This window comes from Anneissia japonica, unplaced genomic scaffold (assembly GCF_011630105.1).
Source record: "Anneissia japonica isolate Jap-2015-1 unplaced genomic scaffold, ASM1163010v1 scaffold560_len657749_cov147, whole genome shotgun sequence".
In the NCBI taxonomy this organism is placed as follows: Eukaryota; Metazoa; Echinodermata; class Crinoidea; order Comatulida; family Comatulidae; genus Anneissia; species Anneissia japonica.
This window is the reverse complement of record NW_022754288.1, coordinates 474,096-493,073: the sequence shown is the minus strand read 5'-3', so window position 1 is coordinate 493,073 and position 18,978 is coordinate 474,096. Positions and strand designations below refer to the sequence as shown.

At 34.4% G+C, this 18,978-nt stretch overlaps 1 protein-coding gene across 1 annotated transcript in view; it reads right to left on the bottom strand.

Annotated features, from left to right (window-relative positions):
- The window catches only part of LOC117123161 (tyrosine-protein kinase receptor Tie-2-like), a 28,917-nt gene that overhangs the window by 8,491 nt on the left and 1,448 nt on the right, over positions 1 to 18,978 (bottom strand). Inside the window, exons 2-7 of the mRNA XM_033269012.1 lie at positions 12,615 to 12,920; positions 11,638 to 11,898; positions 11,025 to 11,159; positions 7,177 to 7,332; positions 6,381 to 6,543; positions 5,602 to 5,761 (exon numbers count right to left, since the gene is read on the bottom strand). Coding sequence (XP_033124903.1) covers positions 5,602 to 5,761; positions 6,381 to 6,543; positions 7,177 to 7,332; positions 11,025 to 11,159; positions 11,638 to 11,898; positions 12,615 to 12,920 — 1,181 coding nt within the window. The remainder of the gene's footprint in view (positions 1 to 5,601; positions 5,762 to 6,380; positions 6,544 to 7,176; positions 7,333 to 11,024; positions 11,160 to 11,637; positions 11,899 to 12,614; positions 12,921 to 18,978) is intronic.

Here is an 18,978-nt window from a genome sequence, read left to right as displayed (position 1 = left end):
AGGTATTTTAATTGGAAGGTATGAAGCCAAATTATCTTATCACAGAACTTTTCTGGTCCCCTGGCTTCCATTCATGATGGGCCACTTCGTTCACATTAGTCCTAATGTAATTCATTACTCTCGAATTGTTACACTGCCTATTTTATGACTGTTTAGAAAAAGAAAAGAAAAATAAAACCTCCTCAGACGTCATTAGACCATTGAAAATTTATTCACTACACAAACTCAGACCCCCAACTAGATAAATGAAACTATCAGATAATAATACGTTTATTAGTACTCGTATGCTATATTTATGTGATTTCTGAATAAACAAAGAGATATTTATAAAATAGTAAAATAGTCACAGAGCCAGGCTAGACCTACTGAGAATATTTCGGTTCTTTGCAGTGAAGTAAATTAAAACGTATTCATGAAATCATTCAAGCTTACGTAAATGACCTAGATAAAGGAAATAGCCTTGAATTAATTCAAAGACTACTAAACTGTTCCATGACTTGTTGGAAAAGATTTGGTAAACAATCATCTTGCCCTCTGGCAGTGAAGCGGATCAGAAATGATGTGCAGATTGTGGTTGAGTACATGAAACTAGTCGTGGTTATTAAAACTTTAAAAAAATATTGAGGCCGGGATTGACGCCAATAGAACAATCATCGGCACTATTTGTAGCGATGTAGAACTAAAACGTATTGATGAAGTATGTTTACACAACATCATTCAAATCGTGTACAAAATATTTAAACAACTAATCAAACAATATCGGGCGTGCCGACATTACAATTGCTTTTGAAATATAATATAATAATAGTACAGATTATAATTAGTATACACCTGAATGAAGAAAATAACCTTGAATTCAAAAGATACGAAGCAGTTTCCTGTCTTGAAATTCATCAGAAGATTGAAAATGCAATAATCAGTACATGCTTCAGCTTTATAAAGGTTTAACCAATTTCCGCGGTGAAATTCCTAGATGGCCGGAAATTAGCTTTCCCTACTTCTGAGGACTCTTTTAATAACCTTTAATTTATTCAACATTCAAGATTTCCCCCTCTTTAAAAAGGTCAGGTAATTTTATCTTTAGACAAATACATAAAGAGAGAAAAAATATCAAAGACATAGGCAATATATTATTATACAACAATGTATATATTCCAACAATATTGAGTAGTTGGATACGTAGTCTTTCTTCCATGGATCGATGAACCGATAGATTAGACTTGCCACAAGTCTCTTATTTTTTTTATTATTTTTCTCATTCTGGACAGCGCCACCAACGAGAAAGTTAATTTAGAGACGGAAATAACGAAAAAAGGAGAAATCGAGTATTAGACGGACGCCAATTAAATTAGGTATGGCGCGCACTAAGTGCAATAAAGAGTAAGTAACCCAAAATTAGGGCCTGGAACCCAGGCTACCGATTGACATGAAGAACGCACTTTCGTACGTAAATTATTACGACGTCGAACCAAAAAACTTGTGTATTATTTTATTTAATTGAAGGCAAGTTGGGCTAAGCCTAGTTTGTCTGATCTGACAACCTATGCCTAGGTAGGTTAGCAGGCACGGATCCAGGATTTTTCATGGGGTGGTCCTTGCAGTGGTGGATCCAGAAATTGGAAATACAGGGTGACCAGAGAGGGATCTTTACAGATGGACACCTCAGCACCCCCCCCCCTTCCGCCCTCCGCCATGGTTGGGGCTGAGGTAATAAAAATTAAGATTACGTCGCCTCTAGATGGCCGGAAATGGCACTCTCAGGATTTGAATAAAATTTTCATTTTTTTTTCTCCATTTTTCTAAAATGATTTTGAAATATTTACGGGGCCCGAGCCGGGGTTCCCCTTGAATCCGCCACTGTATGGGGGAATCCTCTAACGCTCAGGTGACGTAGGGTTTTAAAACAAATACCGTATTATACTCGTGTAGGACAAGGCTTAAAATAGCAAATTACGATCGAAAAAAGGGAGTCGTCTAATACGCACGACATTCAAATTTTAGATTTTTATAATCATGTTCGTCTTATGTGCGGATCATCCGTAACACGTGAACTTACTACTGTGAACTTACTACCTTATAGGAACTACGCGAGTATATACGGTATTGCTTATTGCGGAATTTCTATAAAAAGATAAATGAATATATTCTTGGGAGATAGGACTTAATGGTTGTTAAACAAGATTACTCAGACACGCCTTGAATATCAACTATAAACAACGTATTATGTAAGGCGATAGAGGGTTTAGCCAGAAAAATGAAATAGGCCGTCCACAATGGAAGCCAGTGGGCGTGGCACTAAGCCAATGGGCGGGCCACGTTCATCTTTGGGAATCCCATCCGAATATTGGTACGAAAACAACGTTCAATCAATCAATATATATGTTTTTTTTTGTCAAACGTAAATATTATTTAGCTTTAGTTTAATGTAACATTCGATAGATTTAAAGAATATAACGAATTTGCTATATTTAGACCAGGCCCGATTAGGCTAGGAAAGCTGTCACGGTAAAAGAGGCCGTCCTAAATAATTGTCGGCCATCCAAAAGACGGCCGGACGGCTTGCTGGCTAAGCCTATGGAGATATTTCCCACTGTATATCAAGAACTTTGAGGGCTGGAAGGTTAGCATTTGCTGGACATTACTACAAAAGTAAAAATGAAGTCACTGGACCTGAGTAATATTGGTGGTTACATAACGTTTGTTATGCGCTGTATCATGCGCTATAGAAGTGGAAGACCGTAATGTATTGGGAATGTACCTCTCTAGTAGGGCCTACAGTACAATCAGTGTAAAAGTGTAAGGTATAGGATAGTGTGTATTTAAACATTGTCCTAATGGTGATGTTCAAAATAAGCGTCAAGGAATGAGTGAATAAGCAACGCTTCCAGACTCTATACCAAAGTAAACCAAAGTAAGTAAGTAATCCATACGATTACCGTTTAGTCAACTTTAACATATCTGAAACACACATAACCGTAAAATATGACGCCATCCCTACTGCTATAAAAATATTACAAAACATGGCCCGACCGGCATTCCTTGCCAAAAGCGACATCAGCGAAGCATTTCGAATAATACCGCTTCACCCATCCCAGTACCATTTAACAGAATTTTACTGGAACGGGTACTATTACGGTAAAGTTTTAACGCAAGGATGCGCATCATCTTGTAAGATATCTGAAGCGTTCTCGACAGGTCATACATACATTTCAAAAACAAAGTTAGTGATACCCCACGTAGTAAAAATGCTTGACGATTTTCTGTTCATAGCACAAGACAAACGACATTGTCGATCACGCCTTCATAAATTTATAGCACTCACAGAACGACTCGGGGTACACTTCTCGGATAGGAAAAGTGTTTGGCTAACCACGTTCCCGGGAATCGAATTAGATACGCATACAATGGAAGCCAGAATTCGATAAACTGACACAATATACAAACGACGTAGAAACCACTATTAGCAAACAACCGGTCACTACTAAAGAGTTACTATCGTTAGTTAAAAAATTACAGTTTGCCACCTCGGTAATCAAGCCGGGACGCCCATTCTTATGACGACTCTATGATCTCACATATGGGAAAACTAACCTAATGCAATGTGTTAAACTAAGACCTGGGGTACAAGAAGATCTAATCATATAATTCTTAATTTTTTGAAGAGCACTATAACGGAGTTACAATAATTAAACCACCACAAACAAACAACTCAAACACCTTGCATATCTATGCCGATGCTTCAAAGCTAGCTTTTGATGTAACTTTTGGTCGCCAGTGGATTGGCCACAAGTGGCTGAACGTATGGCAATTCTTTGATATCATGGTCCTTGAATTGTATCCAATTTACCTAATAATAACTATGTTTGCCGCAGAGTTGGGTAATTCGAACCTAATTTTTCACTGTGATAACATACCAATAGTAACAGTCATTAACAAACAAACGTTTAAGAACCAACATGCTGTCATTTTGCGTGCATTGTTCTAATTCTTGTACAGTTTAATATCAAACTCCATGCAAAGCACATTACATTGGTACGTAATATTCTATGTGACAAAATATCTCGCCAACAGGTAACCCCAGAATTACTACAGACATATGGAATGTCGCCGCTTCCATCAAGCATTCCAAAACATCTCTTGCCGGAAAACTTTGTCATCAGTTGCAGCGGTTGCTCCATGGATCGATGTAAGACGGGACAGACACAAGTACAAGATTCTTTCAGGAATTTGCACTCTTCGTGAGAAATACGGATTTGCTAACACCTCTCAGCCACAGCATCGTCCTAAGGGCTTTTTACAACACATCTTTCGTCCGTGGCCTATGCGATACCACAATTCGGGGATACCTATCCGCTATCTCATTTGCACACAAAATCGCAGGCGTCTCTGACTACACATCATCACATTTGATTAAGCAGGCTCTTAAAGGAATTGTGTAAACCGATGCACGGAAATCAATAAACATTCTTCCCATCACTATGCGAATTCTAAATAAGCTAATTTCAAACATTTCCAGTGTGATTACAAAGCAACTATGACTGCTGCATGTACAAAGCCAACCTTTTCATATACTTTGCATGCATGTGTGACCTTCAAAATGTGTTTGTCCGGTTTTAATGAAGTAACCAAAATACTGTAGTTAGATTATAAGATGCAATGAGACTGAAATAACTACAGCGAAACTGATGTATATTTTTACCATAACCAAAGAACGGAAGTTACCATCGGAGTTTGAACAGATATTAATTGACCAAATTAATTATTATTTTTATATACAGTATTTCTATGTATCTTGATAATTAATCATTTACAGAGTTATTAGCTCTTTAACTATTATTAACGGAAAATATGAACGAAACTGCAAAAAAAAAAAACAAAAAAAAAACAAAAAAAAACAACACGGGAATACGGTGAATAAACAGGTGCTTAGGTTCTATGAAAATGATCACAAAAATGAGGTATAATTACAAAAGAGCCTGTTTCCATGTTCAGGAGGTAAGATTTGAATCACTAATCTATATAACATAATATTTTCACATTGTGGGTTGACAAAACTAATACCAGTTGTACTACAGTGCTTCAATATCAGCAATATTTAAATTCTAATCGAGTTTTTAATTAAAATATTACCCAAAGTTAAGATTAGTCTGTCTTTCATTTATCTATCATGTATCAATTCCTAATATTTATTTGATAACGCTACATCCATACTGATTATATTACAACATACTGTACATGTTCTATGGTAATTTATTCATTCACGTTACACTAGCATGATATACAAAGCTGTTGATGCATTTCTTAGTTTTTATAATTAATCTTAGCCCAAATCATATTTATATCTTTATTTATACTTCTTGGTTTTTAAGCTACTGTGCTCCCACAGAGAGCTCAGCTATGATCTTTATTTTGCCATAATGATGTTTAGTTGAACGTCTTTATTAAAAAAAATCCAGGTTTTTAACATTTCCAATATGTACATTCATGGATGAAAGAAAAAAGAATAAAATTATTATATACATACAATGGCTAGTATTACAAACTATTAGAATGACATTATACTTTTACCAGTAATAACAACTGTTATTTTTAAAACACTACCTTGACAGTTACTTCCAGACCATCCAGTTGCACAAGTACCTGACGTACACTCTCCAGTATACTGGTTACAAGTTCCTGACGTACAATGGCAATCCTGACTACAACCAGCACCAAACTTGCCCGAGTCACAACCTGATGTTGGAAGGAAATATTAAATGACCTACGGTTTAATGAATTAATGAAATGGAAGAACACATTGTGCATTTTTATATTAACAAGGTCTCGCAATCGGACAATATAATAGAGGCGGTAGAGAATGTTGGCCCTAACGGCACCCCATACAAAAATGGTCTGTTAAGCAATCAGCACAAAAATGATATATTAATCAATCAGTCGGCTATTTCTAGAGCTCCTCATCGGAGCTAAAATTTGGAAAAGCTAATAAGATAGAATTGTTTTATTAATTAGAATGTTCACTTGTACAACATTAAAAAGTCTTAAAATTTAAAAAAAATATATAAATAAAATGTCTTAAAATTGAAAAGAAAAAGAAATTGAATACCAAGATGCAATTCGAACTTAGAGCCTTTGGTTCACTAGAGCACATAGTTAGCCGACTGCGCCATCTATACGAAGTGTCCTCGTGGTAATGGCAGTACAGTATGTACAGTCTTTGGTATTGGTGGCGCACTTTAACAAGATCTATTTATTAATTAATTATTTAATCAATCCGCCGAGCACTATATAGTTCCTTATAATAAGAGTTTTTTTATTTTAATATAATTAGATTAAATCATTTGTACAAAATAAAATGCCTTTATAAATTAACAATTGAATACAAGATGACGCGATACGAACTCATGGTCTTTAGTTTCTTAGAACCATCGCATGGAGCCTTCGCATGGATGGTGCGGTTAACCGACCGCGCCTGTGCTGAATTGCCTATGTATAGCTGTGTGCTTATAGTAACTTCAAGTGCACATAATTCTACAACGACAGTGTCTGAAATTAACCAAAGCTTAGGGAAATCCCTAATTTTCTGAACAATACATTGTGTTCTTTAAAGTACACACGAGCCAGATGAGTTTCACTGGACATCCGTTTTAAGTCCTTTTCTGAGAAGACTTGGTTTTATCAAGTCAACTTTGGGCACTTCACGGGTCCCCAGAAACTTAATCCGAATTTCCTTGTTGCTTTTCTTGTACACATTTACATTAAATTTAAATTTGTGAATTTATACTTAGGGCCCACAATAACTCATATAACCACAGTCAATAAGATAATTTCTTTAAAATAAAATATATTTCAATATCTATTATATGCACATTTATATAGTATGCTTTCCTCTTTTGCTCCAAAAAGATACCTTTCCTACCCATGGATGTTTGTTACATAATTATAATCAGCACAATGTAAGTTTCCTTCGCAACACCAACACAGAACGATTAATTCCAACGAATTTTAACCATTTACCCATTTACAATTCTGGACGAAAATAGACAATGTTTTGACCAGGGACACAAGCAGTGTCACCACATCAGACTTTGACTCACGACAATTATATTGAAGGTTTTGTACCATATGCACTTACTGATAACTACATAAACAGTAGGCATACATGAAACGTAGACTTACCTGTTAAACAATCAAGGCCAGTAAAACCTGTTATACAAGTACATCCATAAGGATTAGACAAGCAATAATGGTGGCCTTTGCAAAAGTCTTTAGGATCTTGAATTCTTTTTGTACATCTAATTTCACAGTAAAGTCCGAATCGATTACCACCACAAGCTATATTGAAAATAAAAATCAATGACTTATCAATGAATATATTTATTTCTATTCATTGATAATATATTCATTGGTGATATTTCAATAATAATAATAATAATAATAATAATAATAATAATAATAACAATAACAATAACAATAATAATAATAATAATAATAATAATAATAATAATAATAATAATAATAATAATAAACTTGACATAACAACATAGGGCTTCTCCCATTGCTTCAATGACAAATGAAGATGAAATTGCAAAAAAAAAAAAAGTCGTTAAAATGAATAAATGAAGGGAAAAAAAAAAAAAAAAAAAAAGGAAAACCAAGCTTCCTACGACGCTATTAGTGAGACTTGAACTATGGCTGCGACCTTGAATAAGAAAGTGCATTTTCAGTTCATAGCGATTGACTGAAAGCAAAATTGTTCATGCATATCAAGTTAGTTTTGAGTTTAAGCGCTTTAGAAAACGCAAATTGCGTTTAAATTATTTAATTCACTGTCAACAAAAAATCTTTAAATGGTCCTCATATTCACAACCTACTGCAGATCGTCACCAAAATTGGATCATTTCTTCATTTTACCATTAAAAACTATTCTGCAAAGTGTCATTTTTAACCATCTATAACTGGGACGTACCGTAAGCAATTTAAATTACCCTCAAATTTAATATCTTGCTTGTAACTTGGGTTAAACTTTCTAGAAAGTTTCATTCAGATCTGTTGCCCCTTTTTGAAATATCTAGTCTGGGACGTTTTCTGGGACCTAATGGTCCTCATATTCACATGATCATTCCGGATCATCACAAAAATTCAGTTTCATTTCACCCATCGAAAACGTTTTATAGATATTTACAACTGAGATCTCAAAAATTTAAATGACACTCCCTTGACTGATTCGTCACCAACACATATTATCTTCCTTGTAACTTGGTTAAAATTTTAGCGAATGTTTCATTCAGATCAACTGATCCGTTTTCGAAATATGTGGTCTGGGACGTTTTCCTTTCAATGGTCCTCAGATCGTGTGTTAGACAAAAAGTGTCTCCATGGCAAGTTAAGAAATACATTATAACTTTTGTCACGAGATCGTGACAAAAGTAAAACCAAAGCAATACCCTCTAATAATGATGGTGATTGTGAAACCTATAAACGACTAAAAAAAAGTAAATACCGAGATTAAAAACAGTAAGCTCCAATAGCTTACGGATGGAATTGAAACCTCTAGAAATAATAATAAAAGTACTTGGGATTACCTGAGAAAAATCGTACCTTTGAAAAAGTCGAGTGCCACCATAAATTTAACTAAAACTGAAAATAAGCAAATTACTTCACCCAAAGATATTGCCGATACTCTAAATAATTACTTCACGAATAAAACCAAATCTAACATCTAAAATCGATTATAGTAGTAATGCTTTAAATTTGATAAATAATCCTGAAAATATAAATGCAAATCAACCGGATCAGGATGAGATTAATAATGCAAGTTTTTATTTTGAACCAAATATTGTTGATAAATTAAATTATAATATTAATAACGTAAGCAAATGGCTTAAAGATAATCAACTCTATCTAAATCATAAGAAATCAGAATTTATGTTACTTGGTCAAGGCAAAAACTCTTACGCATTAATAACAAGTTTAAATATTCAAATTAATGGAGAACCCCTCACCGGGTTTCACACAAGTAACCATCTTGGGGTCACCATTGATGCTTCCTTAAACTGGCATGAGCACGTAAATAATGTTTGTAATAAGGTATTCAAAAATATTTATATGAAAAAAACGAGCAAAGCAATTTATTCCGTTCCATAGCCTTAGCCTTAAACAAAAAATCCAAAAAATCCTAAATAGAGCCGCTACAATTATTCTTAATGTACCCTGGGATACCCCCAGTGATACTTGAAAGGCTTAAATGGTCCACAGTTTCCAAGCGACAAGATTTATCATCTTACCATGTTTATGTATAAAACTCTATATCATATATTTCCTGTGTATCTTCACAATTTGTTTTTACACAATAAATCTAATTATAGGCTTCGTCGAAATACTCTTGATGTTAAAATTCCGTTACCTAAAACTGAATTTAAAAAGAGAAGTATTTCTTATAGAGGAGATGTTCTTTTGGATGTTCTTTCTGATAGACAACAAACTGCATTTAACACTTTTAAAGAAGTAATTTAAACAATGTTTAATTTACCTAAGTTTTTATCGTGGTTTTACGCAAATATGCCTGGTTCAAATTTATACTGTACTTTGTTTTAATTTTCTTTATTTTTGCTGTAGAATTTTTATCTTCTTTCTTGCTTAACTTTTTGTGTGCTGTTTTAAAGTTTAAAATTTAAACACGGCCCCAGGGAAGAACAGCTATTGGCTGTGTCTGAGCCACACGTGTATAAATAAAGTTTATTATTATATCTACACCCTACTCCGGATCGTCACAAAAATTTAATCATTTCTTTACTCGACCTTGACTTAGGTCGAAGTCCTCAAAAATTGAAAAAAACCCCTCAACTTTACACCCTTCACTGGATCGTCTCTAACACATAAAAATTTCTGCCTTGTAACCTGATTAAACTTTCCCGTAAGTTTCATTCACATCAACTGACCGGTTTTTTAAATATTCGGTGTATAGACTGTTTGACCTTAAATCCCTTTATTTGGTCCTCACACACACCCCACCATAGACTGACACTAAATATTAGGAGGCACATCCTTGATATATGGCCTATGCTTCGGGAAACACAGACAAATTATAAGCATGGCAAGACCAAAGTGACGGCCAGATAAAAACAGTGCAAAAAGATATGAAAAATATATGCAAGAAAAAAGAAAAAAAAATCAGAACAAAAACAATTGCTTTTTCCAGTACTGCAGGGGAAAAGTCACAACAGCAGCAACAACAACAACAACAACAACAACAACAACAACAACAAAAACGGCGGCGGCGGCGGCGGCAGCAGCAGCGGCAGCAGCGGCGGCAGCATCGGCGGCAGCAGCAGCGAAATAGTATGTGATTGTCATCCTTTATAAATAAACCAGTATTAGATAGCCTAAAGAAAAAACGTCCTGGAAAGGAATACTGGGGTTGTTTTTTTTATAAAGAATATTAATCACATTTATTTGTTTAACTAAATAATTTTAAGTATTTCCATTCCTGTTCTTATTAACTTACTTACCATTCTTTTACATTTTTCATATCTTTTCATCCCTTTTCCTTCCTTTTCATTACTACCTTCTGTCTACCTTTTTATTTTCCTTCCAATAATTTCTTTCTTTTAATATATCTTTTCTTTCCTTCCCTTCTTTTCTTGTTCCATTTTTTTTTCTTTTCTTGCCTTTTATTTGTATTTTTTTTCTTTTCAAACTTCTTATTCTTTCCTTTCTCTTTCTTTAGCTTCTGCTTTTCTTTCCGTTTATTTCCCTCTTTGTTTTCATATTTATCTTTCTTTAGTTTTCCTTACTTTTCCTTTCTAATTCGTTTTTCTTTCTTTTTCTCTTTTTCATATTTTCCCATTGATTTCTTTCTTTTTTTACTTTTTCAATATTTTTCTTTTACATTACTTTTTTTTCTTTATCTTTTCCTTCTTTTATCTTTCTCTTCTATCATAACAGCAGAAAATGATTATTATGCAAGGTCTAAAAAGCTACCTTGATGTAGATATGAGGTACCAAAACAACTTGTTTTGACTTACTATCTTCACAGCTTTCTCCTTTAAACCCTGGTGCACAAATACAGTTACCTGACTTGTCATCGCATACGCCACCATTATAACAATTATTACAAATACCTGTACATTCAGGTGCACCCCAGCGGCCAGCTGCACATTCTGAATGAAAAAAAAATCTCATAATTTTTTACCTAATAATAAAATGCATTTAGGTTTAATTTTATACGAACTAAGTAGTGAGGTTAGAAAAATCTAACACTGACTATTATTAATAAAAAAGAAATATTAATTAAAAAAAAAAATAAAACATGAATTAAGAGTCTGCATGATGTTTATTTAAATGTGTTAAGATATGTACACTGTAAACAGATGCCATTAATTGTTGAAGGTTTTAAACAATGGAATCCGAAATACCTCTTATATCCCAGACCATTTTGTAGTGGTACAGTATGCATTTAATATGAGCTTAGGAAAGCATAATATTTCTTACTCCAAAAATGTTCTGTATTTTGAGTGCTCTGCACAGTGAGCTTATACCATGTTGTATGTGTGTAGTTTGTCATAGGGTCGGATCCAGAGAAAAATATGAAGAAATATTTAAAACTTTTATTCAAATACCAAAAAAGCAATAACCAACCTCTCACAATCAGTTCAATAAAGGAATGTTTGTATTCATCCCTTTGTCCATCTATGTGAAGTTCATACATGCCGCCATCATCACCGTTTACACTGGTAAAACTTAAGCTCGAATCATCATAATGGTTCTCATAGTTATCTAGCAGTTTGCCATCTTTCCTCCAAATGTGATTACCGGACGCTGTCACATCGAATGATACTATAACAGATTCTCCAACAGATGCGGTGATACTTGTTCTTTCGTTTGTTGGTATAACCTCCGCTGGACAAAAAAATTGTTTATAAATTCTTAGATAATTATTATTTTATCATTATGTTATCATTTTCATTATTATCATTGTTGTTTTTGTTGTTAGGCCTATCAAAAAATATAACCATGACCTACTTAATCTGAAACGTGTAATCTGTATTTTTATTAAGATAATTAATTTAGACAATATTTTAAGAATATTGTAATTTATATTTACCTAATTATGATTGTACCAGCTCATACCTCTAAAGAAAATCCAATATATAAATAAAGGAGATACATTTTAGACCTTTACTAACAGTTGGTAAATATGGTGCTCTCAATAATGGCCACACATTACCATACTCTAAGCAGTTAACACTGTCAAACAACCGCCTTCAAAGTTACAATGTCGGATATATTTGTTTACCCTTATTTATATTAAACTTATTTTTTTCTAAGCAGAAACAAAAAACATAATTATTATTACTCTTCTACTTATATCCTATGAGAATCAACATTAGGTGGGTATGTATCAAGGAACAGTTAAATTACTGTTCCCTGGTAGTATGGTCACTCGAAGCCATGCCCTGGTGTCTTCATCTTCCAGGTCTTGGAGTCTCTGTTCACCTTTTGAGTGGTTTAAAGTCAGGGCAGTGGTAGATGATGTGATCGATTGTTAGTCAGCGTTTGCGACCGGTGTTACAATAGCCACTGCCTTGAAATAAGAGTAGCACAAGAATACTTACAATCTGAAGCGCCCACTAGATCCACAACTGTAGTTTTCACAATGGTTGTTTCACCATTAAGTACACCTTCACAGTAATATACTCCAAAGAAGTTTCCATCATAAGGTATAGCTACTTCCTTAGCATAAGGATGAGCACCCTGAGCTGTTAAAGGTGGTTCAGCAAGCGAGTCAGTATTAGATATTTTAAATAACTTTCCCATGGATATTGTTGTGCTACTATCTGTTGGGTAGCACTGGAGCTCGCCAATATTGTTAAAAGCTGACCTATAATTAAAAAACGTTAAGTATGGATTGGCAGCACAACCTGTAAGAAAAGGTGAAACAAAACATAATGCAAAAGGCTGAACAAATTTAACAATCTTGTTAATATTTTGTATTTTCCGTCTGTGCATGAAGACTTATTTACAGTGGGTTCTTCAGATGACAAATATTATTATTATTATTATTATTATTATTATTATTATTATTATTATTATTATTATTATTATCATCATCATCATCATCCTCATGATCATCATGTTATTATCATAATTATTATTAGGCCTATTATTATGTCACATTAGCATTGAATCTCGTGTATTGTTACAGACTCAACAACGATTAATAATTCAAGTATAGTTTTATTTTCTTAAATAATAAAATTCAGTGTTAATTATGGGCTTCATTATTATAAAACCATGCATGTTAAGAGTCCCCATGTCGGAGGTACGTGCCCACTGTCGAGGAAGAGTTGGCTCCACCTCTGCGACCCATACGTTTGCAAAAATATACGACACTGCTCGCACTAAGTAGTTTATAATCTCTAAAATTGACAGCTTAGTAAGGCATTCTTGAATTGTACTTTCAGTGCTCGACATTTGATCCCCCCCCCCCACAACGACCTTGCTGGATTTTCTTTTAAAAAAAAAAGGGGTGGGGGATTCCAAGCGGGGCTCCAGAGGTCTCAGACGGGCGGGGGGTCCTTTGCCACCCCCTGAACCCCAGCTAGCGCGGCTTCTGACTGTTAGTAGTTAATATTATGCAAAATGACACAGGTAAAACTTTCGTTCGCATATAGTAGAGGAATTATAGCACACAGGCCTTCTTATTGTTTTTGTTGCTGCCCGCGAAAATGAATCAAAAACCCTATATTTGCGGCCCTCCAACCAAGCAACATTGGCTAAAAAACACCTTTTTTTTCCGGCCCTACACTGATCATGTAAAAAGTACCATTAAAAAACTGAGAATATAAATTTGAATGATTATTTTTTTTCTTATTATATGACTACTGATAGGCCTAGTTGTTTTGATATAATAAAAAAAAAAAAGGGATTAAATCGTATTTATTTGACCATTTTGCACACTCAGAAGGTATCCCCGTCCCTTATTAGGGGTCTCCTTAATAAAGGTTAGCCGCAGTGTTAAAAGGTATATTCTCCTCGTTTCGTAGAAACGTGTCCCCTTAAAAGGGGTGTCCCAAAAAGGGGTGTATGTATTACCTCTACCAAGAATGGTATGTATTGATCTCTGTTTGCCTGTGGTTGTATCTCTCTCTATCGTACTGCCTGGCGTGCTGTCGGCGTGTCTGTCGTGCTGCGTGTATAGTATCTTTTAATAAGAATTTTATAGCAATGAGTTCGTTTGTTTCCCAGACCAATTGATTATGCAGGTATTAGAATGGGCTGTTGGGGTATTGCAAAAAGAAAATGAATACATCATTACAGTATTTTTTATACTTCTTATTTTCTCAAAATGTCTACTGATTGACTCTCTGCCTCTTAAAAAGGCGAAAGCCTGAAAAATTTTAATATTCAATTACTCATTCCAGACCATATAAAATTTATCACATTAAGTCACAGATAAAAGAAAACAGTTTTCAATAATGTACATAGGACCCTGTCGGGGCCTTTGGGCCTCCGCTTTTACCCCCTGTCAGAGAATTTCCAGCAAGATCGTCGGGAAAAATCAATGTTGCGAGCGCCGAAAGTACAACTGAAGCATACTTTGGCCATTAAAGAAAAAGCTTGCAAAGATAAGATTGCAAAGATAAAAGTAATATTTTCTATGGTACATCACAGCGATTAATTAGATCGATGATGATGAATTTTACTATATAAGAGTGTCATATCCGGCAATCTAGAGGTACAATTTCCCCAAATTTTACCACCTCAGCCCCAAATGTGGTGGAGCTGAGAGACGTGTTGACTCACAGGTTTCATGAAGTAAGTAAAGTAAATACATCAAAGACAAACAAAGTTTTATTTTCTATGGTAACATACATCACACATCTAATTAGATCTCTATGGTTGCCGAAAATAGCTGATAAAAGATCATGAAAATTTTCTGGCTCTTAATTCTGACTGTATATTATAATGGTGATGTGATGATGATGAATTTTACTATTTAAAAGTGTCATTTTCGGCCATGCGGCCACACGGCTTTGAGGCAGGTCGAGTATATTAGTAAGCTGTTTAGTGCGAGCAGTACTACCGTATGTGCATATGGCAAGCCGTTTTATCATATACCTCTGAATTAGTGTTAAGTGCTAATTGCATTTAACTTAACATTAAATGCATTCCAGTTAAATTCAATTGAATTAGTGTTAAGTGTAATACGTTGCAAATGCAGTTAAGTCGAATGCATTTAATGTTAAGTTGACTGCATTTCCACTTAACACTAATTCAAGGTGTTGTATACTATCGCGAATGTATGGGTTGCAGTTGTGGCGCCAGCTCTTCCCCGACATGGGGATGGTACTTCCGACAAGGGGTTAGTACCAACTTTTGTATTCTTTTGCATAAAACTAAAATTTATGCCAATATTTTTCCATTGTTTATTAATGATTAGAGTAATGCATGCATTTTTTCTAAAAAAAAAAAATATTTTTAGCGAAGCATTACGACAATATTTTGCTAGCAGTGCAATTTTATTCCTTGAATTCGACCTCAAGGTAGCTTCCTCATGGGCTAACGGTACGCGATTTTTTTCTTCCGTACGAAACATTTACATGAAACTCCACTCGGGCCGTCTCGGCTGAATCGACCCGAAAATCTCATTGCAGAATTCAGGAGGTCAAAAGGTCATCAACAGATAAACGTCTACAGAACAACCAACTTCTGAGAGAACGTCGTTGTCTGATTTTTAAAAATACATTGATGTTACCATGTTAATACCAATGGGTCGTTTAAAATGACATATAATATTTGATTAAGCTGCACGAGTAAATAAAAGTGTTATTTTAACTTGAGTTACATATTATGACAATTTTAATTTTTTAGTTAGGCCTGGGTTTTGCATAATTACCTAGGCCTACAAGTAGGCCTACTAAAAACGCTTTCTGGGAAAAGCACAATGCAGTGTAAGGAAAAGCGCGTTTTTCGTCATCACTGATCAAATGAAACAGAATGACAGTTATTTTCAAATTAAGAGAAGAGCTGAGAGTAGGCAGCTCTAAAATACTGGATGCCATAAGACCTGCCAAAATGGCAGAGCACCAAATGAATGTAAAAATGAGCTAGTTATTAATATTAGGCATAGTAATCGGCAGGTTCTTGATTACAAGGCTAGACCAAGTTAATTGCATGTAATGCCGAAATGATAATAATAATAATTATTATTATTATTACCTATACGTTAAGGGGAATTTGGCAAAGGGGAAATAACACAAAAGATATTCCCCTTGGGCTAGCTTATTATATAGGCCTTGAAATACTAATAGGTTCTTCATTACAAGTAGGCCAAGGTTAATAATGCTGAAATGATAATTATTATTATTAATTAATTATTATTATTACCTGTACCTTAAGGGGAACTTAGACAATGGAGGAATTAGAGGACAATTAAAAAAACGACGTTAAGGGGAAATAACACAAAAGATATTCCCCTTGGGAGATTATTATTTATAGGCCTAGTAAATAGTACAGTATCTGTAGGTTCTTCATTACAAGGCTTAGGCCAAAGGTAATTAATGCTGAAATTATTATTATTATTTAACATTAATTACATTACAATGATAGTTTTGACAAGTTCAATAACGCCGGAATGGTATGTTATTTATTTAATATTTCTCTTGTGCGCTCTATTTTTCATTTCATGCTTCAATTTTGTCCCATTTTCCCCCCAAAAATTTCAGTCCATGTCAGTATGTGAAGCCTTACTGTTGTGTCAGCCTATGACCCTAGGCCTAGTTTAAGGAGGGGCCTAGGTAAGACCTCAGCCTGTAGTTAGGCCTATAGTTTATCCTCTTTCTCTCTAGCCTTTGGTATAACTGTACCTATCTACACTTTATAACAGGAGGTACTAGCTGTTGTTGTTGTAGATAATATACTAACATTTAATAACATCCAAGAAGGTCACAGTTAGTTACACAGTGACGTACATCACATAAGTCCGTGAAATTTCATAGGCCAACCGAAGGTAAACATAGAAAGAGCAATAATAGTAAAACTCGAGCGTCACGACATTGCGAAGTGTCTGCTTTTGTTCCTCGTATTGTACTCACTCGAGTCAATCCGAGATGGCCCGAGTGAAGTTTCATACAAATGTTTCGTACGGGAAAAAAAAATACGCTAACGGTACACTGTGTGTGATCAGTCAAGCGCGTAACGGGTTTGGAACAGTTCATTTGTAATTTAGGGGGTTCCAAAACTACAAATTAAACGCCATAACATTTTCATATGGACTTTAAATTTTATTCTAAACAAAATACATAATTATCTAAATAACATTCAGTATCATATTTCTTGAGTAAAAATCTTTGGTAGATACAAAACAGTTTTATTTTTACCCTCAAAAGAAGACATATTCTACCCTGCTTTACAGTCTTCACCACTCACATGTACGTAGTCATGTACACATAAGAAAATGGAATCGACCATCTCAAGCCAGTGAACCGCTCGAAAAAACGGGGTGTTTTACGAAAACTGACATTTATATACTGCTCGTACTAAAAATCTATACGTTTTTACTGCATGTAATTTACATCATTTGAATCTCTATCCTTTTCTTTTGCCTATGATCATAATTTTAGTGTTTAAAAATAAGGATAATTTGGTCATTTTATCTGTTTTTCCAGAGTATATTTCAAGCTCTGCATCCACGTGAGCGTCTGACTGCCATTATTATGCTTGTAATGCTTAAGCATATGGTGAGGGGAGTTTTGGATGATTTTCATAAATCTGATTGGTCCGATAAAACTACTCAACCGATCAATCTTATATTTAGAATACATTTAGAAGTCAAAAAGGGCTTTCGAATGGACTTTTCCCAAAAGAAATCGGCCCACAACTTTCGACTGTAGAAGGATTTATGTTAAAGACAGCTGGGATATTTCGGCAGATTTCACTGTTTTTACACTGAAAAAATACACGAGTGGGTTTGATGAAAATCAAAAGTCCGATAAAGGTGTTAACATTACACTTATAAATTTGTAATTGTTGTAATGATTATTAAATTCCGATCAGTTTTATCTTTTCCCCAAAAAAATCGATGAAGTATTTGCAAAGTTATTACAAAAAGAAGTTGAAAAATGACCAAATTTAGTGGTTTTTGGAGACCTTCACTGCTGTTTTATCGAATTTAGACACGAAATACTGTCGTAATGTTTTGCCGGGAATGGGGTATAAATTAAGAACCAGGTATCTCTTCTTTGAGAAATCAAGCATGCATATAGAGAGCAAGTGTGACGTCACGTTTCCTGGTTACCGGTTTCGCTGGGGCGCACAATTTGACATTTTTCAGAGAGATGACCTTTGACATACTATATCTTAGAAATACAAAATGGATAATGTCCGAATTTTTTTTATAGGTTTTTTATTATGTATATGGTCAGTTTTTGAGAAAGTATCATACGAAAAGGTTGTTAGCTTAGTATTTCTTGTACTTATTTAATAAAACAATGTATTAAAGTTTGCCAAAAGTCATAAAAAATAAGTTTTTTGGCAATATTTTGGTCACAAAATTAATAAAATGTGTCATCAGATACATCTTTCAATAGATATTTTTATTGGTTTTTGTATGATACCAAACATATTGCAATTGAACCTTTCAGTGACGAACCAGCTTAAAAATAAAATGTGTAGGTAAAAACACTAGAATCCAAAATTCAGAGTGACAACAGCCCATTCCGTGTGAGCCAAGGCCTGGCGATGAGAATTCACCAGTTTTCGAGAAAGTATCAGATAAAAAGTGTTTTAGCTTAGTATTTCTTATAAATAAAACATGTACTTTTAAATTTAGCAAAAAAAAAAAGTAATGAAACTAAGTTTTTTGGTACCTTTTGGGTAACAACATCAACATAATCTGTCATAATACACATCATTCACTATAATATCAGTTTCGCTCTCGGTAATTTGGTACTCTACCAAAATCATTTTGCGAGAAAG